Source organism: Athene cunicularia, assembly GCF_003259725.1.
Source record: "Athene cunicularia isolate RWA chromosome 7 unlocalized genomic scaffold, athCun1 chr7_part1, whole genome shotgun sequence".
Classification (NCBI taxonomy): domain Eukaryota; kingdom Metazoa; phylum Chordata; class Aves; order Strigiformes; family Strigidae; genus Athene; species Athene cunicularia.
In genome coordinates, this window is record NW_020799107.1 from 20,529,525 (window position 1) to 20,549,152 (window position 19,628).

A 19,628-nucleotide genomic window follows, 5' to 3' on the forward strand; every position below is an offset into this window, starting at 1 on the left:
CCTCAGTGCGTGGGGTGCAGGTGGGGGATCACAGTTAGCAATTCGTGGGGTACTGAGGATGGGGGGGGTCAGTGTGGAGCAGGCTGGGTCATGCATGGTATCTGTGGCCTCTGCCAGGCTCGCACAGCCATGTTCTGTGGCGCCTTGTAGGCCCAGGCTCCAGGCGTGGGGGACACGGGCACCCCGCTGGGGTGCAGCAGCCGAGTCCCAGCGCCAGCCTGGGAGAGCAGTGGGGCGGGTGCATGCCCTGCGCCATGCCTGCACGGGAACCCTGCAGCTGCTGGGGTGAGGAATAAACCTGGGGCCAAGAGACAGGAGCCCCTGGCTGCTGCCGCCTCTCCGGGCTGTACCATCGTGCCTGCAGCCCGGGGGCTGTCCTCGCCTGGGTGCTTGTACCAGAACGTTTCGTAACAGGAGCAAGCACAAAACAAAGTCTTAAGGCATTTCAGTCCCTATCGCTTGTGTGTCTCGGCTGTGGCACCTCCTGTGACAACTGGGGAAGCTCGAGAGGGCCGCGCCAGCTCGGGTCCCGCGTCAGCAGGCGAGGGAGCCGGAGCAGTCGCTCCCAGGGCGCGGAGGGGCTCAGGGCCATGGCCGTTTCCCCGGGACGTGTGGCCCATGGCGCCGCGCGTCCCGGCATGCCCCAGCCCCTCCGTGCTGCGGAAGAGCGCAGCATGCTGGGGCCCGTAGTCCGGCCCTCGCCTCCGGCCCGGCATCGTTCGCTTCCCCGAAGCCCTTCGCCCCGACAGCCTCTGGCCTGGCGGCTCCTCTTGCCCTTGGGTAACTCAGAGCCGCAGTCCTGCAGGCACCCCGGGACGATGGGTCCCCGCACGGAGCCTGCCGCCGGGAGGAGCGGGAAGCCGCGGCGCTCGCGGGTGTCGCGGCTGCTGCCCGCGCTCTGCCTGTGTCAGTGCAGGCAGGAGGCGGCGCGGGGCTCACATGGGGCACTGGGATGGGATGTCTGAGCAGGAGGAGGGCTGCAGTGTCCTGCTGCCAGTCCCGCTGCCAGAGGGGTAGTTTAAATATTAATTTAGACGTAGAGGTCTTGCTGTGTTAATGGCAGCAAGCACCAGATAATGCCGGGGAGGCAGCAGCTACATTATTGTGTGTCTGCTGGTACATTTGGGCTGCTTAGTGTGAGCTGGGGTAGGAACTGCCCTGCACAGAGCTCCCCAAGATGCTCGCCCCAGCAGAGCTGCATGCATGTGCAGGGATGTGCGTGACCAGAGCTGGCTGAGCATCCTCACCTCGGCTGCGAGGTGGGGCTGGCATCGTGGAGGGGCCAGCAGGAACCGAGGGTTCCCTGTAAGGCCACCACAGGGACTGGACTCTTCCTGAGTGGGCGGTGAGGCAGAGACCTTGTTGTTCTCTTGCAGATGGAGGGCTCCGAGGAGCTGGAGAGCAGCCTCTTGACACAGCCCTGGGCTTCTGTTTGCTTTGGCGAGTCTGCTTTTCTTGCCAAAGCAAGCTTCAGGGATACTGGCTACATCTTGCTGATCTCTGACCTCAGCAGTGTCTGGTACGAGAGTGCAGATGCCGAGGCTGTGAGACAAAGGTCCAAGGTGAGTGTCTCAAAAGTCCAGGGGCCTCCTTTTCTCCTCAACAGCTGATGTCCCAGCATAAAATGCTTGGTGACACAGTGGCTGTTAGATCTGACAGAGCTTGGGTACAAACGCCCAGCCTGGGAAGCCCCCAGGTGGCTCTGCCCAAGTGATCTCACCCCAGTTGGCCGAGCACCCTCCTCCTGGGAGAGTGGACCAGGCTATTTAGCATGCCCAGGGCAGCCAGGTGGTCACTGGGGCTGCATGCTGAGGCCAGCACACTCATTTCACTGGTGGGTTGTTTGGGCAGCTAGTTTCCCCAGGATCAGTGTACTAAGAAAGAGCTTGAAACAAGGCTGCCTTCCCACCAGTGACAGACAGACTCCTGTTCATGTTTATAGTCAGGCACAAGTTCCCTTGGGATGTCCTGTCAGCGCAGCCCCCAAAACACATGGGGCCATGCCTCATCCCCTCACCCTAGCCTGTGTGCCCAGGCCCTCATGTGCCACCCCTACTGTGTCCATCTGTCACAGAAGGGCTGTGCCGAGCAGCTGGTGGCAGGAGGGGTGGGCATGCGATGGCAGCCATCCCCCAGCTCTGGCAGGTGAGCTGAGCTGTGACAGCTCTCAGCCAGCCTCTGACACTTGTGGTGGCACGTGGGGCAGATGTGCTAGTGGAGCCCAGCACACCCTGCCTACCACCTGGACTCTCCTGGGCTGGCAGGGCAAGGGGGCCTTCCCATCTCGGCTGGCCTGCAACAACCAGTGGGGAATGTCCTGTTGTGGAGCTGGAAGCTGAGGCCCAGGGGTGGCTTTTTGCAGCACTGAGACACTCAGAAGTAGTTTGGCTCCTTCTGTGCTGGAGTTTCTGCTGCTTTTTTCCCCAGAGCTGAGCTCCCTGGGGAGTTGCTGTACCCCTAACCTTGCCTTTCCCCAGGAGCTGAACAAGCGGCTGACAGTCCACGTGTCCTCCTTCCTACACCGCTTGCGCAACCTGGTGTGCCCCTTACTGGCAGGGCAGCTGGACACCGCCACCTCCTTCTCCTGCCACCACACTGCCAGTGGCCTCAAGCTGCACCTGAAGAGCGATCTCTCAGGACTGCCCTTGTACTGGGACTTCCACTGCTGCCCTGCTCCTGTGGACATGGTGAGCAAAGCTGCAGAGAGTTTGGAAAGGGGGAGGGCCAAAATTATGGATTGTCTCCTAATGCTTGGAGGCTTTTGGGTGGTCTCAGTTTGCGCTGTTGGCTCTTGGGTGCTTGGCTCTGCCTGCTGCCTCTCCTGAGGTTCACTGTCCCAGTTTCTTCCCACTGAGGCTTTGGCACCTTGGTTGGTGCCTTGCAGCGAGGCAGGGTCTGCCCAGCGCAGTTCAGTTTGGGGTGATGCCCTGCCAGCGCCCCGCTAAGCAGAGCGGTGCCATTCTCCTTCGCTGCACACCGTGAAGTGGGGCACGCAGTGGCGAGTACCCCCACAGGATTCTTTCGATGTCGCGAGGGAGGGAACTAAAGTGGGGTCTCCCCGGCTTTTAAGGGGCTGCTCTTACCACGGGACTCCCTTACATTTTGGGTTTTGGGAAGCTGCCCAGTGTCGCAAACTGAGAACCCAGGGGAGCAGCTCCGCCGGACTCCAATGCTGCTTGCCCTGTCCCAGCCCTGCAGCGGATGGTGCCCTCTGAGCGCTTGGGTGGGTGATGGCTTGTGCCTCAGGGTGAGCAGAGCGCAGAGGCCACTGTGAGTTCGCCACAGGAGCAAGGAGGCTTCATGAGCAATGCTGGGTTTGCTGCCCTCTCACCTGAGGGCTCAGCCTGGCCACAAAGACAAGGGCCATGCTGGGGCAGGGGGATCCCAAACACCCTCTCAGGGGTTGAAGGAGGTGATGGGAAGGAGCCTGCTTCTTGTGCCGGGTGGCCCAGCCTCGCTTCAGGGCAGGGGATGTGCCCAGGGCTCTGCATGGAGCTTGTGCAGCCGTAAGCTAAGGGTGGGCACAGTGGGCTGCGGATGGGGAGTTACAGGCTGTGCGTGTCCTGCACATTGGAATCCCTTCTGCTTTTGAGCTCACCTCCCTGGGAAAGTCTTTCCTGTTCCTCAAACTGCAGTTTGACACCTCAGGTCCTTCTGGTTTTTCATCCAGCTGTGCCTGTTCCCTGCATAGGAACATGCCATAGGGTGCACAGAGCTATGGGGAGGATCTAGGTGGCACATGCAGCCCTCTCTGCCTCCTGCTGCACCCCAAATGGTGGATGGAGCATTGCCTACTGCTCCACCCTATCCCCATTGGGCTCTCCCACCCCAAATCTCCCCTGCTGCAGCCCCAGATGTGAAAGGATGGGGCTAGAATGGAGAGATGTGTCCCATACCATCTAGTCTCCCTTCTTTCAGCTCATGTTCTTTGACTGCTTCCCACTGGATTTGGGTGAGATGTGGGATATTTTGGGGAGCCATGAGTAAGCTAGGGTGCAGTTCTTGCTAGAGCCTTGCTGGTTGCCCTGCTTTGAGTGCTCTGTGAACAGCTGTGTGCCTCCCTGGATCTTCCCTAGAGCATCCCTTCTTCATCCTAGGTGTCCCGTCACCTTGTGCGGCCCCTGATTCGGATGAGCCTGGCACTTCAGTACCAGGTGCAGGAGCTGACCTCCCTGCTGATCCAGAAAGATGCTGAGATCGAAGACTACAGGGAGAGTGGGGCCACTCTCAGCAGAGGTGAGGAGGGATGCCCAAGGCCAAGAGAGGAGTGAGCAGGGAGTGAGTTTCCTCCTTAGCACAGGGTTGGCATGCTCTGCTCCCTCTGGCTATTACCCAGCCAGGCTTGTGTTTCATGTTCAGCTGCGCCGGCAGTGAGACGGTAGCCAGAAGGCTGGGGAGCAGCCCCTGGGGAGAGCTGGGGGAGGAACAGTCCCTGACCAGTAGCTGGATTTGTTGGGGAGTCGCCAAGGGGCTCTCCACTTTGCCGAGAGCACCTGGCTGCTCCCCAGGAGCTGGCGGGGATGCCAGCGAGGGCTGGCCCTGGAGCGGTGTCAGGCTCCCTTCCCGAGCACGGTAGCTCGCCGAGCGCTTGGAGAGCAACCAGGGGCTCCCAGCTCTCCCCGCCGCGGTAAGCGCAGCCGTGAGTGTGGGCCCCCCTGCAGTGCCCAGCCCACCTCACCATCACGTGGAAAGGGTGGGCAGAAGCCCCCTTGGGGAGGACATGGGTCAGGATCTGCCTGGGGGAGTCACCTTGTGTATGTGGGTTGTCCGCCGCCCATGAAGTTTGGCTGGGCATTGTTTTTCCGGTCATCCCTTGCTAGTGCCATGCTCTGTCCCACTGCCTTTCCACAGGAACCTTGCCCCCTCCAGGGTGTGGGATCTGATGGGGGGCAGCCCTGACTTGTGTATCATGGCCAGGAAGGTGATGTGGTCCAGACCCTGACCCATGGCAGATACCCCACCACAGGAGCCTGGATCTACCCTGCAGCTGCACTAGAGCTGTGTTAGCCAGCCACACTCACCTCTCTCCTGCTGCATGCCGGCTCTTCAGAGCTCAGAACAGCCAGGACAACCCAGTTTGGGTCCAGGGACTGATGCTGGTTGGCAGGTGGCCTCTCTTGTCCCTTGCCTGGGCAAGGCAAGAAGCTGAGAGGAAGCTTTATACCAGTGCTACTGAGCAAAGCTGGCCAGGTGCTTCTCCAGACATCTTAGCAATGATGGGTAAAAATTAGTTTTGAATGAGGTGCAGAGCAGAATGAGCTACAACAGGGGTTTGTCCCTGTCCTGCGAGAGGAGGCCGCAGGCTGTCTCACCCTTCCAGAAAAGCAGCTGGAGACAAGCAGTCCCCTGTCCCATGGTGCTCAGACCCAGGCAGTTCTTTCAAGCTGTAAGATCTGGGAATAGTACTGAGCATGTCCTGCCACTGTCCCCTGCTCTGCTGTGCAAGAGGGGGCTGGGACAGGTGTGAATGGGCTCTGGGCTCTGCTATCTGGCTGCTGTGTACATCAACAGGCTCAACCTTATTGTCCCACATCCCAGTGGTCCTTGCACATTCTGCTAACCGGGGGATGCGTCCCTAGGCCAAGGGGCCTGCTGGGCTCTCCTGCTGACTCTGGAATGAGCGTGCTGGAGCTGTTCCCCTGCAGCCCCCTCACCCCATGGGCAGGGGAAGGGGAAGCTGTTGTGGGAGGTCTGGTCAGAGCTGCCCAGGCTGATCCTGATCTCCCCTGCAGACCGCTTGCGGACAGAGCCCTTCCAGGAGGAGATGTTTCAGCAGAACTTCATGGCTGAGGTAAGGAGCAGTGCAAGCCTTCCCGTGTTCAGCAAAGGGGAGTAGTGGGGAGTGGCACCAGCAGCCCCAGTGAAAGGTGTGCTGGGCTGGATGGAGACACTTGGTGGGGATAGCAGGACTTGCCTGGAAAGGGGTAATGGCCACTGGCTCTCCCAAGGCCCTCCTTGTGTCCTTGCAGCTGGTCTGCAGGGTGAGCAGAGCTGGGGGCACACCTGGCATGGCTGGATGGGGATGTGGCACCGTGTTTTGTCACCCTCTCACCACTGTCTGGCTGCTGGGAGTTGCTGGGGGTGTGAGCCAGGCTGGCTGCTCCGTGGGAGCATGCCATTGCTGGGGCATCCTCCCCTGCCTTCCACACTTGCTGTGGACCTGAAATACCGATGCTGATGGCAGGCAGGGAGCAGGTGAATGAGGAGAAGCCATCTGCTCTGTTTGGTTCATCTGCTGCTTTTAAGGGTGGTTTTGTCACGGTGCATCATGGGGACAAGTGCCTTTCAGCCTGTTATCTGTGCCATGCCCACCGCTCTCCCCTTGGTATGCTTGGCTCTAAAATCAGATGTGCTTAGGAGAAACTGGGGCTGGAAGGAGAGAGTCTTTCCTCTGATCCTTTTTTGTTACTGGGAACAATCACAGAAGCATTAAAATGGTTCAAACCAATGTGGCAGCATCAGAAATGATTGATGCTCATTGATATAAAAAGACTTGGGATGCTTCCGAGTGTTCCTATGCTCACTGTGAAGGCACAGGAGTGGGGAGCAGTGGTGTCTGTTGGGGACCAGAGAGTCAGCCTGGGTATCTGTGGTGTCACACAGGCTTCAAGAGGACATCACTTTGTGAGACACATGCTAATGCTTTTCACAGCCAGCAATAAACCATCTACAGAGTTTCTAAACTCAGAGACGATACCTTTTTCGTATGAGAGTCATTGCATCCAGTGCAGGCAACTTTCGTTTCCCCCCCTGTTATGATGGATAGAGATGAATTCACTGCTGGACTGCAACTTGGAGGTTGCCTAGGGACCGATGATCATGGCCAGATTACATTCACCCTGGGCAAAGAAAGGACATTCCTAAACAGTAATTTATATCCTTCATGCTTTGAAAGGGCTAATTTCCCAAAGCAGGGGGAAAATTATGAGTGAAATCAGCTTGGAGGAAACATTTAGATAGAAAAATGTGAATGAAAATGGTGAGCTCTTTCAGAAGAATTTCAGAACCACAAAAAGCCACAATTCCACAATCAAGAAAGAGGGCAGCGCTGGCTGAGAGCCCGTTCTGGTTCAGTGGTGAAGTGAAGGCAGCAATTAGAAATAAAAGAGCAGTTTATAACAAATGGGAGAGAGGGAGTAGATAGCAATCAATATAAATTAGAAATTATGAAGTGTAGAAAATGGGTAACAGAAGCTAAAGACATCAGGGAAAAATCATGGTGGAGGACAGAAGGAAAGGGTTTTATTTAGTGTAGTAGGAGAAAACCCCAAACTCCCAGCAACGGGATAAGCTTGTTAGTAGATGGAGGTGGTAAAATGATTGATACTGGAACAGACATGGCAGAAGCAGCCAGTAAATGTTTTGGTGCTGTTGCTGGAAGGGTGTAGGCAGATGTGCCAGGATCAGGGGGTGATGAAGTGTGTCTTTGTCCAAAGGTCAACTGAACAACATCTGCTAAACATGAATGTCAGGCTTGAAATTCAGAGTCTTCCAAGAGCTGGTAAGGTGTAGGGCATGGGGCAAGGTGCTTAGTGATTCAGAGTGGGCAGGAGGGGAGTGATGCAGCCCTGCACAGAGCCTTGCAAAAGCAGCTGGTGGGAAGCTCATCTGGCAGAGACTTAAAAGTTGATAGGGCAGTTGGTGCTATGTGTCCTGAGAACAGTCCAGGAGCAGCATCTTGGAGCCAGAGCACTGGAGCGGGAATGGGCGGGTTTGGGAGATGCTCCCCCTCTACATCCCCTGGCAGCCAGGTCTGAGCACCAGCCACTGGGGAGAGGCTGGTGGAGGGATGCAGTTGTGTGTTCAGGCTGACTGGGGGAATCCGTCTTCTCTATGTTCATCCCATTTCTTTATAAACCTGCTGCTGATGCTTTTGGCCCATGTACCATCCTGCAGCAATGAACTGTGAGATGTGAGCAGCTGCTGCCTTTGGTTTGAACATGGTATCCTGTCACTCCTCCTGATGCCTTTGAGGTCTTGTGTTAGTGAGGAACACCAAACACGCTTAGCAGCTCTCTGCCACCAAAACTGTCGCTTCAACCCAGTCTCCCCTCTCTTCCTGCAGCAGAAGGGTGGGCTGAACGATCTTGTTGTCTCTGGGCAGGTATTTTAGGCAACTTAGTATTCCATCTGTCAGTTCTAAAAAAGAGCAGCTCAAGGGTCTGGGGTCCCTTGGGACATGCATCAGGGAGCCGGGAACCCTGCAACAGACTCCTGTGTCTGGGCTTTCAAAAAGACGCCGGACAATCAGCGGAGAGTCACAGGAATGAATTGAGGGCTGGGGAGAGAGCCTGGCATTGAGAGACTTGGAAGGGAAGAGCTCCGTCTAGCTTATCAGAGAGAAAATTGAGAGGTGCCTTGATTATAGTGCGTGAGGGTCTTTACAAGGAGAAGATGCTGGTTAGTGAAGGGCTCTCTTTAATCTCGTGGAGAGCAGTGAAGCACGAGCCAGGAACCGTGAGCCAGAGCCAGGCAATTTTAAGCTAGGACAGAGGCACTTGGGTTTGCTCCTGCGGGTGATTAGCGATTGAAGCATGCTCCCAAGGGCAGTGGTTGATCTTCCATCTCTTGATGTCTCCAAAAGTGGGCTGGGAGCCTGTCTGGAAGTAAACCAAGTTGTTGGGTTCGGTCTTAGGATGTGCGTGGTTGAATGTCAGTAGGCAGGAGGGCAGGAGGAGAGGTCTGATGGTCCTTCCAGCCTATCCCTCTGGGAAACAGGGCTTCAGGTTGTGGATGTTTGGTAGTGGTACGCACCTCCTGGCTAGAAAGGGATTGTGATGGTGTGGCACAAGGCTGATGGGATGCGGGAAAGCATTCCACAGCTTTGCTCGCTTCCCAGACCTTTGCTGCATCCCCTGTGGAGAGGAAAGGACCTGCCAGTCCCCCAGGACAGAGCTGCAGAGCCTCTCAGCTTAAATATGCCCTTTCCCTGCGCCTGTGTGCACTCGGCTGTCCAGGGCATTTTAACTAATCATGGGGAGTCTTCCAGCAAAGCCCTGGGAATATTTATACGTTTAGGAAACGACGCTTTCACACACGCAGTTTTTGGCAAGGTTTCACTGCTGAGCAGCTGCCTGGGCTTGGGCAGAGCTGGAGGGAGAGCGGTGGCCGCGTGCAAGCTGAGGCAAAGCTGGCAGCTTTTATTGGCAAGCCCAGGGGTTCATGCCGTGAGGGGAAAGAGCAGGCGGCTGGAGACGGCTCGGCACCTCAAGGCTGCCCCGGCACCCTTCCCAGCAGCCTAGGACACAGCGGGTTGGGGGTGTTTTGTCCCCAGGTGTCCCTTTGGGCTTCAGAGATGACCCCATGGGCCAGTGTGGGTTGCCCACCCATGAGTTTTGAGAGCTTGCGCCATCCTGGCTATGGTCAGTGTTTCATGACAGCTTTTTCCAAAGCCTGTGGTCCAGCTCTACAAGGAGGGCAGGGTCAGGGTGTCCATGCAGTACTGTGCCCCCTGCCCTGGGGAGGGGAGGGACAGGTACGCTGGGGACAAGCTCACCAATACCATCAATGCAAATATAGCTCCCGCACCCCAGGATGCTTTGCTCTGGGTATTTTTATCTGCCATGGCCAGTGTGCGCAGGGACGGCTGGTCCACACCTCCACAAGATGAACGCAGGACCTCAGCAAACAGGACGCGGCGGGTTCACGGCTCGACCCCGGGGCCCAGCGAGGAGGAGGAGGATGTGCCATCAAAATAAGCAACGCCGGAGAGGAAGATAAACAAACAGGCAGCTTCCAGCACGGCCCCGGCCGAGGGCGAGCGGGAGCCCCGGGGCCAGGGCTGGCGGTGGTGCCGGCAGCGGTGCCGGCTGACGTCAGGGCACTCAGGGGTCAGCATCCCTCTTATTGTTCCCCACCGGGGCTGGGATGGGGGCCAGGCGCCTGTTCCCCTCTTGCAAGGGGACATGGGCCAGCGGGGCAGGTGGAGGGCATCTGGGGCACCCGCTGGAGCCACTGGCAATTGCCACCCCAAGGTCCAGCTGGGCATCTGCCTGCATGCTGCCTGCCTCCAGTGCCCTGCCTCTCCTTTTTAACAGGTGCTAAAAATAAGCTCTGGGGAGTGGAGCTGCGGCGGTCTGGCCAAGGGCGAAGGCGGTGGTGGGTTGCACGTTTTGCAGGGCGGGGACGGCATCCCTCAAACCCGCGCCAGCCCGGTGCAGCGGGGAGGAAGCAGCCCTTTGGCTCTTTCCAACGAGGGATGTTTTTAATTAGCGCAAGGTAGCTGTGGCTTTGCAGCTGTGACCGGGCCAGAGCGGGACTGACAACATGGGCACAACATGGACTGCTCACATGCAGGGTGCACAGACTGGGAGTAAAGATGCCTCAAGATCTTGGCCGGGCTGGGCTCCCTCAGCACTGGGCTTGGGAAAGAGCTGGCAGCTGTGGCGCTATTGCTAGCAGGGCTGAGCAGAGCAGAAGTTTCAAGGCCCCGGGCAGGCTGGCTTGGGGCAGAGGTGGCAGCATGGGGCTGGCTCATTGCGGATGCTTAGATTAGCAGAGCAAGCTGTTGTGTACAGCCAAGCATCTGTGCTGTGCTCGTCCAGTGAGACCCATGGATGTCTGTGTCCTTTCTGGACTGGGGCCACTTGTGGGGCCCTTGCTTCATTCCTGGACAAGCTTGAGTCACCCTGTCTCATTGCTGCCTTGGGGTCCAGGTCCCATGCTGGAAATGCAGTGGACTGCCCTGCACACACGTGTACACAAGGAGCTGCATGCTGTTGCGATCAGGAGAGGAGGATCGCTTGTGCTCAGCGTGGGTGTGTGTGCAAGAGCATGAGGGTACGCACAAGAACAGGAGCATCCGTGCCCATGCAAGGGGCAGAGAGCCACTTCTGATGGCTGAAGGGGACATGGGAACGGGGGCCAGGGGCCAGCTCTTCATGCTCACAATGGGACATTTGGGGAGGAGCACAGGCGTTCATCACTGCGTGGGGGCTGACCGCTGCTTGGCCACCGGCCCCTCTGCGGTGGATGCCGTGGAGGCGCGTGGCAGGCAGCACTGCGGTGTTATTTATTTGTTTGCTGAGGCCCTATCAGGTGAGGGGGGCCCTGCCAGGGTGTGCTTTCTGGGCCACTGCCGGCAGCCACAGGCCGCTTGCACAAGCAGTGAGTCAGTGGAGCTGCATGCTGCTAAAACCAGACTTGGCACAGGCGCCCTGGGGCAGCAGCCTGCCCGAAATAGTGCCCAGACTACGGGCAAGGAGCGACCCTCCAGCAGCTGAGCCATGGCTGGGCTGGCTGTGATTGCTCTAGCTCTTGCATCTGCCAGGGATGGGGATGTGCTGCGGCAGCAGTGGCTGCTGGAGCCCTGCGGGGATGTTCCTGCTGGGGGTGTGTGGGGGTTCACAGCCCAACCCCCTGTGATTGTGGCTGTGCCTGGCCACAGCTCTGGCTTTGCCCCTGCAGAGAGTGGGTGTCACCTGGGACAGGTACAGGCAGCTGCCTACATGGTCCCAGCACCACTTCAGCCCAACATTACCTGGTGGCTTGTTTGGGGATGGGGGGATGGACAAGCAACATCACAGCCACTCTCTCTGGGGCACTTCATGGCCCTTGGCTCTGCAGTGGCACATGGTCTGGCATGTGTACAGAACTCTTCTTTACAGTCAGAGTCTTCCTTATCCTTGCCATGCCATGCCATGCTGCGCCATACCATGTCATGCTGTGCCATGCCATGCCATACCGTGCCGGGTGCTGCTGCAAGCAGGCAGAGGGATGTCACAGGCTGTCTGGCAGAGGGGACCAGACCCTGCTCCTGGGGGAGAGGCCCCAGCCCGTGCATGGGCACCGGCTGCACAGTGCTGCTGAGGAGCAGCTCAGCTTGGGGGATGATTGATCTTATGTCAGCAAGTGGTGGTTTGAGCCAGTGCCAGGCCTCAGCTCAAACAGGAGCATTGAAGGGGGAGAGCCCTTTCCCCCTCCGGAAAGCGGAGCAGCAATCCCCCACTGCCACCCCCCGGCACTGCTCCCACATCTTGGGCGTTATTGGCCCCATGGTCGCAGGCAGCTGCCTGGCCCTGGGAAGGGTGTGGCAAGCAGTGGAGAGCACACAGGCATCTGGGGTCCCAGCCTCACCAAGCTGAGCTTGCTGGGGCTGTGTTTGGGTTAGAGGAGGGCAAAGGGGGGATGTGGGGACAGCTGGCGGTGGGAAGGTGTGGGGCACTGTCTGCCCCTTGCCGCTGCACCCCACAGTCGCCTGCTCCGGCCCTTCAGCTCAGGATGTGGCAGTGGCTCCTACAAGCAAAGGACCTTTTGGGGAAGAGAACAAGGTGGACTTTGACAGGGCATCTAAAGGCACTGCTCTGTGTTAGCAAGGGACATGGTGGCTTCTCCGTCCCCAGCTGATGGGGTCTGGACCAAGGCGTTGCCATCCCTGCCAGCTCCACCAGCCACAGGCAGGGCAGAGGAGTGGTGCTGGCTGCACCCCCGGTGCTGCCTTCTCCAGCTCCCTGCACCCCTGCTGTGCCCAAAATGGGCTGCTAGATTTATTCACCACTTCCCTGTTTGTCCTGAGCCCTTCCCCAGCTCCTCCCATACCCTGAGCTGTGCCCCTTCTCCAGTGACATTCATGGGCAGTTTTTTTCAGTGTTTCTGAGAGCAGCTCCCTCCCTGTTCCTTGGGCCAATGCTCCCGTAGCCTCTGCCAGTCATGCCAGCCCATGCAGAGGTGCTACCAAGCAGCTGGGCACATCTGGGCAGGCAGCAACACTTAGGGAGGGGTTGCTCTGCACCCCAGGGAACACAGCCATCAGACCCCTGAGTCTGCCTATTGCCACTCCGCTTGGGCCTTCGCATCCTATGTATCTGCATAAGGAAACAGGGCCATTCATGTGTTTCTCTCTCTATTTATACCTCTCCCTTTCCGTATTTAGTGTGTATGCAGGCAGAGGGGGCAATGAACGCCGGGGCCGCTGATGTTCTTGGCTCCAGTGCCGGCTGGAATTTTGTCCTGGAATGTATCCTGAACCGCTCTGAAAACACGAATAAATCTCTGTGTGTTGTGTGCATGTGTGTACACAAATATATAGACAACGTATAGACATGGAACCATATAGGGCATTTGTGAGCTTTGCTATTTAAAGGAAGGAGTAGTTAGAGGGCTCTTGGTGAGGCAAACACCTCCAGATCAAAGGGTTGCAGGGCACTCTGGTAGCGGCCAGGCACCTTGGGAGATAGGTGGCCCTTGCTCCTCTCCAGGGAGCTGAAGTCACCCTGTTGGTGACAAGGTGTGCCAGCCCCAAGCAGTGGACTGATGCCCCAGGGGCTGCATTTCATGGTGGTCTCTGCTCCCTGGTCTCCAGTTTCCCAGTGAGAGATCCAGAGAGCCAGCTCCCGTGCTGCTGACCCAGGCTGCAGAGCCTGGTGTGCAGCCAGATACAGTAGGGTCAGGCTATCAGCCCCTCTGCAGCATGGGGTGGTCCAGGGCTTCTGGAGGGTCAGAGGTTGCCTCTTGAACATCAGCTGGTGCTCTTGGCTGTTGAGGACAGACGATCATGTGTAAAACAAGAAAACAGATGTTGGGTAGCAGGTCCCAAGTAGGTGCTGGACTGGCATCTCCTTGGGATGCTGGAGCATCTGGTGCTCATAACTGTCTGGGAAAAACGATGAAAAGGGGAAAATAGAAATTGTGTACCAGATCCCAAACTGGATGCTTGGCCATGCCAGGAGGACAACTCCTCGGGAGGTACTGGCAGCTGCTTTGCTGGGGATACTGGATGAGGCCCTGGCGAGAGCACTGCTGGGTCTCCCAGCACCCTTTGGCCAGGGACCAGAAGCCCTGTTTAGCCCAGCTCAGGGTAACACCAGCTTGTCTTCTGGGTGCTGAAAAAAATGATATTTTGGGCTGAAAATGCCCATGTTTGGTCTCTGGCCAAAGGCGATGTGTTTGTGGGTGGGGGAAATTGGAGCAAATTCCTGCTGCGAGTCCTGCACGTGTGCTCGGGCGTGTGGGTAGGGGAAATACAGTTTTCCTTTTGAAAAAAGCCCCGCTTATTTTTATACAGAACTCCAGAAGGGCCGAAGGTGGAAACTTGGCCTGTCATCAGCTGTCACAGGGGAACGGGTCCCTGCCTGAGTTTGGGGGGAAACCACAGCTGGGTGTTAATGGGACTGTTAATGAATTAATGTTGGCTGCTGGGGGCCGGGGGGGAAGCCTAGCTCAGCAGGGCATGCGCGTGTGGAGCCCAGCCCGGTACACGGGCTCTGACTCCCAGCACGCCTGCAGAAAGCCCCAGCTGTGGGAGCCATGCACTTGTGGAGGTATGAGTCTCCCCTTCCAGTCATATCTTCCTCTCCAGGATGAGGAAACACTTGAAAATGTGGCCCCATTGAGGGGAGAGGGTCCCACACCAGAGAGCCTGCATGCAGCCAGCATGGGTGTGTTATCTTTTGACTGTGGGCATCTGATGCCTGAGCTGGTGGTATTGCTTAATGCTGGGTCTCCTCAGCTGCTGAAACCAAATCTTTAAAGTAATTTAAACAAAACAGCAGGGAAGTTAAATCCCCCCAGGTTTATTTATGAGTTGGAAAGCTTGTGCTGCTCAATCAGTGCAACATCTGCAGCAGCAACGCTGGTCTCTGCATGACACTGCCTGTCTGCAGCCCTTCTTGGGGTTATTTCTCTTGCTGTCTCCTCCAAAATGTAGAGGAGCACACACATGAATGAGGTGAGCATAGCCGTGCCCCACGTTGTGGGCTCAGCAGTACATTTGCACAGCTTTCACACCCCGTTTTCTGGGGACAGCTCTGGAGGAGGTTGTGCTAACACGATCACCCGATGTCAGCATGGTGTGGGTCCAGTGGGGCCAAGGAATAGCACCGTAACCTGGTTGGACTAGAAATCAGAAGGAAAATGCAGAAAGGATCTAAGAAGGAGAGAGCAAATTTTTCTGCATGGATGTCTCCTGCTGCATTTGGCTTCAGGCTCTGTGGGCGAGATCTCAGCCATGGGGAAGCCTGTGGCATCTCCTGGGGTTTCACCCTCTGGTATCAGACAGCTGTTGAACCAAGAGGAAGGAGTGACCACCCTGAGGGAGGGATGACAATGTTAAAGAAGGGATGACCGCATGGAGGAAGGAGGACCAAGGAAGGGATGGCCATGCTGTGGAAGGGAAGACCATGCTAAAGTAGGGATGACCATGCCCAGCATGGCACGGTGGATGGACAGGTTCCCCAACAGAAGATGCTGTTACAGATGGAGACAGAGCCTCATCCTCTGCTGAGAGCTCTCAGGAGCTCTGCTTGCTCCTCAGGGATGTTGTGCTTGCACCCAGGCTGCAGATGCTCTGCCAGCTCCAGTGTTGGGTGTCTGTAGGTGGGTGAAGACAGACCCTCACCTCAGTAAGGAAACCCCTCTGGGCTGTTGGACCCAGTACCTTCCCCAAGACCCTGTGCTGGCCCTTTGGGGTCAAGCTTCAAGTGTGCAGCTGATGTCTGCTGCTCAGTGCTGAACCCAGCCAGTGGGGCTGATACCCCAGGGGCTGCATTTCATAGAGGTCTCTGCTTCATGGTTTCCAGTTTCTCTGGAGCCCTCTCACAGCCCTACTCCTTGCATGGGTGGGCTCTACACAACTGTCCCGTCCATGCTGGAGAAGGTCCTTTGGAGAATCCCAAATCCCAGCTTTGAGGGGCTCTGAGGCTCCTCTGTGCCCAGCTGTCAGCTCTTGGGGACCAGCTCTGGCTCCACTGGGCACAGAGCCCTTCCCAACCCCATCCCAGACAGACGGATATCCCAAAACCCACTGGTCCCAGGGGCCTCCACTTTGGGTCCCTTTGGCTGAATGAGGTGGTGTGCGTGTGCCCAGACTGTCCCCTCCTGCGACTGTACAGTACACATGGCTAAATATATGTCTGTGCAGATACAGGAACTCAGAGGGACTGAGTGATGCTCCCTTTCTATACCTCTTTTCATGGTGAGAGCTAATGAGATTCATGTCATTAAAGGGCTGATGTTTTGTGGGATGGGAGCCTTTTAAACGGGATGTGTCCTGGCTTAGTCATGGCAAATATTTACTAAAAAAAAAAAAAGAGAAAGAAAAAAAAGGGACATACCGTATAAAATTAGAGTTCTGAAAATAGCATTTAGAGCAAGTGAGAGAGAGGAACCTAAAACAGAAAATACAGCCCAGTCTGTTCAGGAGTCAGGGGAAAAAGAGAGCAAGGGGAAAAAAAAAAAGCCAGAGATAAAACGAGAGAAACCTCGGCAGTAAAAACAGCATCTTGGTAAATAGACTATTAAAAAAATTCTGACCTGCTTTATGACTTTCTTGGCTGCCGTTCAGCTGTGCTGCCCTGGCCGGCACGGAGGGAAGGTAGCAGGAGCCGGCGTCTGTATGGATGCTCAGAGCCCCGGGACGCGGCTCCCCCCCCTCGTGCAGCCGCGCGGGGCGTTAAATTTAGCCACATAATGATGGCCCTGAGGAGGCAGCCTTTTGTAGCCACACTGTAATTACTGCCTCGCTTATAAATTTTATTTTTCTTATTATGTTTCCTCCTCCTCCTCCATTGGGGAAGGGGTGGGGGGGTCTCCCACACCCCCATCAAACCCACAGCTCTCTGGGGAGTGGGGGGTACTACTGCAGGGATGGAGCAGGTCCATGGGATGGAGGGGAAGGTGGGAATGGCTGCCTGAGCCCTGCACCACCCTGTGCTGCTCCCCTGCCCTGATACAGGGCTCAGTCCCACATTTGGGGATGGGGGAGGCGTTGAGCTAACCTTACTGTGGTAGGGTCCCCGCAGCCCAAATCATGGGTGTCTTGGCCCCCCTCAAGCCTTAGCACCGCCTTCTCAGGCTGCTTGGGAGATGGGCTTGTGCAGGCAGGACCAGGGGGTCTCTGGCAGAGCTGTGAGCCTGTGGCACAGCCAGGCTGGTGAGGCAGCCAGGACCCTCACCAGATGCAAGGAGCGGCCCTGCTTGGTGGGCCACTGGCTCCAGCCCTGGTCCTCATAGAGATGGGAAAGGCGAAAAGGGTGAGGGCTGGTCCCAGCCCCCTACTTCTGCCTGGAGCAGGGCAAAGGGGATGGCTCCTCTGTGAGCCAGTGCAAGTAGGGGACAGCTTCAGGCTGGGCAAGAACGTGCCAGAAAAGGTCTCATTCCCCTCTTGTTTTCCCAAAACAAAGGAAGCAGCCTTGCATTGCTGGAAGTCGCGTGCTCAGGCTGTGCTGGCTTGTTATCATCCGATAACCCGGCGACCTGGGAGCTGCCCTGCTCCTCACCCGTTGAGCCCTCACTACGGGATGCAAACAGCTTCCGCATGAGCTGCCCTTTGCAGAGGATCCGTTTTCCGCTGCCTGGGCTGGGGGTTGGACAGCAGTGGGGGCTACCACGGTGACCCCGGCTGGCCCCAGGCTCCCTGTGTGCCGTGCACCATATACCCAGTGGGGGACCTGTCCATGCAGGTGATGGTGGGTGGTGATGGCAGAAGAAATGCAGAGTTGACAGGTACATTGGTGTGGCCTGGGTGCTGCCATCCTGTACAGGTCATGGAAGGAGATCTGGGCCTCTGCTGCATCTCACTTTGCCTCATACAACTTCTCTGAGAGTACCGTGGCCAGGCAAGGGTGGGCAGTGTGTGGGGCTGGGGGTCAGGGTTCCTTGGAGCACACAATGATGCCTTCAAGGAGGGGACCCTTGTAAACCACTGAAGAAGGCTGTGCAGCACTGGGACTGCCTGCTTTCCCTTCCAGCTCTGCCTCTTCTCCCAAACTCATGCCCTGGGGATAGTGCAGTGGTGCCAAGGTGCCATAGGGACTTTGGTGGGGCTGGAGGTGAGGGTGGTGTTCATCCATCACTGTGGGGGAGCGTCTCCTTGACAGAGTTGTTCATGGAGGACTTGTGGGACCACATCAGCCCCACCCAGCTGTGCCCAGGGGAGCTAGCTTATCCCAAAGTAGCCCCTTTCTCCTGCCCTGTGCTATAAGGCCTCTGTTCAGCATTATGATGACCTGAGGCAACCTTCATCTCTTGCTCAAGTGCCTGTTTCAGGGCAGGTGGGACAATAGTAAATCAGCTCCTTTAAAGCCTCCTGACCCGCAGCCCCACGGACGTGCTGGTCTTCATCCCTCCCTCATCTCCTGCGGGTGTGCTGGGGGCTGGCACGCTGGCCATCCGCCCGGGCACGGGGCTGCCTCGGCTCCTGGCCAGGAGGCTCCTGGTCCGGCTGGGTCTGTGCCCTGACGCTCCACCCCACCTCAGGGTCCATGGCTTCTGATGGGTGCCAGGGATTCAGCACTGAGGTGGTCACGGGAGCCCTCAGGAACAGCGCCCACCACCTCGACAGTGGTGGCTTGGGAGCCCAGGTGTAGAGAGCGCTGAGAACTGGGAGACAAAGTGCCCTTTCAGCCCGAGCCCTGGAAAGATGTGTGTGTGTGTGTGTGTGTGTGTGTGTGTGTGGGTTAATGCCCTCGGCCCCGGGGAGAGGCAAGGAAAGAGCACAGGCTGGCTCCATCCCTGCTGGGAGCCAGGAGCTGGGCCCTGGCCCCACACGTGTGCCTCTGCGTGTGCCTCTGTGTGCAGGAGGCTTATCCATTTCCGTCTTGGTGTATTTATGTACGTCATGTGTGTGTCTTACTCATCATTATGTTTTTCTTTCCTTGTTCTTGGGTCTTTCCCCCACCCCCGCCATGGGTCTATAATTCTTATGGCATTTTATTCTTTCCTTTTTTTTTTTTTTTTTTTTTTTTTAAATCTCCAGTTTTGGAAGTTGCTAACTCCTTAGGAAAATAAAGTATTTTTAGTGCTTGTCTGCAAGGCTGCTGATCCTGCCTACCCCTGCTCATCTCTTACTCACTATTTGTTTAATCTTTTATTTTCCCCTTCACCCCAAGCTGGGGTGTAGGAGCAGACAGTGGTACGCTGGAGTTGAGCAGCATGGCAGGAGTGTGCTGAAGTTGTCAATGAGCAAAAAGCATCTCCAGTCTGGCCTTTATTGAGGTCTGAGCTTGCATAGTGCTGGAGCAGCCTGCCCTGTAATCAGCCAGCCACCGGAGCTAGCCAGCCTTGTAATAAAGCAGCTCTATATTTATTTGTTCTGTTTATACCCTGCTCTGTAATAAGTTGAGAGCCCTCCACACTCCCCCCATTTTCTTTGGGAAGCTCCTCTGGGTATCTGAAGGGATTTGCCATCTCATGTACAATGGATGCTCGGAGCCTCCATCCTGCAAGCAGTTCTGGCCACATCTGAGCCATGCGCCCTGTGCTCTGTGTGCACACCCTCAGCATCCCAACCCATTTCCCCCACCCAGAGAGCCCCCATGGCTCTCCCAGTACCCCGCATCCCTCCCATGGCCTCTTCTCCCCATCCCCGCCGCCCCCAATGCTGCCTCTGCCAGCCCCCCTCCTCCCCCTCTCTATTTCAACCTTGGGTCTTTTTAAAATACGTTCATTAAAGGGAGCTCAGTTGCCCTTTCCCTGGCGAGGCTGGAACACTGACAGCCTGTTCACCCGCGTGTCTGTAATTAAACTCAATCTCTGGGTGAATACAACAATGTGACTGCACAGAATAATTCCTGGAGATCCTGACGCCGAGGAGGAGTGTGGCCTGTGAGCGGCCCATTCACGCCTGGCTTTCTATAAATACTTTACTATGTGGCACTAAGAAAACTTCAAGCCCTTTCCCCCCCCCCCCCTTT

At 56.8% G+C, this 19,628-nt stretch overlaps 2 protein-coding genes across 2 annotated transcripts in view; one reads left to right on the forward strand and one right to left on the reverse strand.

The window, feature by feature from the left end:
- The window catches only part of RETREG2 (reticulophagy regulator family member 2), a 51,417-nt gene extending 41,635 nt beyond the window's left edge, over positions 1–9,782 (reverse strand). Inside the window, exons 1-2 of the mRNA XM_026852811.1 lie at positions 9,743–9,782; positions 1,225–1,229 (exon numbers count right to left, since the gene is read on the reverse strand). The gene's annotated coding sequence lies outside the window, so the exon portion shown is untranslated. The remainder of the gene's footprint in view (positions 1–1,224; positions 1,230–9,742) is intronic.
- NHEJ1 (non-homologous end joining factor 1) overlaps positions 691–19,628 on the forward strand; it is a 43,448-nt gene continuing 24,510 nt past the window's right edge. The window contains exons 1-5 of the mRNA XM_026852812.1: positions 691–780; positions 1,377–1,562; positions 2,478–2,687; positions 4,098–4,236; positions 5,733–5,791. Coding sequence (XP_026708613.1) covers positions 1,377–1,562; positions 2,478–2,687; positions 4,098–4,236; positions 5,733–5,791 — 594 coding nt within the window. The 5' untranslated portion in view covers positions 691–780. The remainder of the gene's footprint in view (positions 781–1,376; positions 1,563–2,477; positions 2,688–4,097; positions 4,237–5,732; positions 5,792–19,628) is intronic.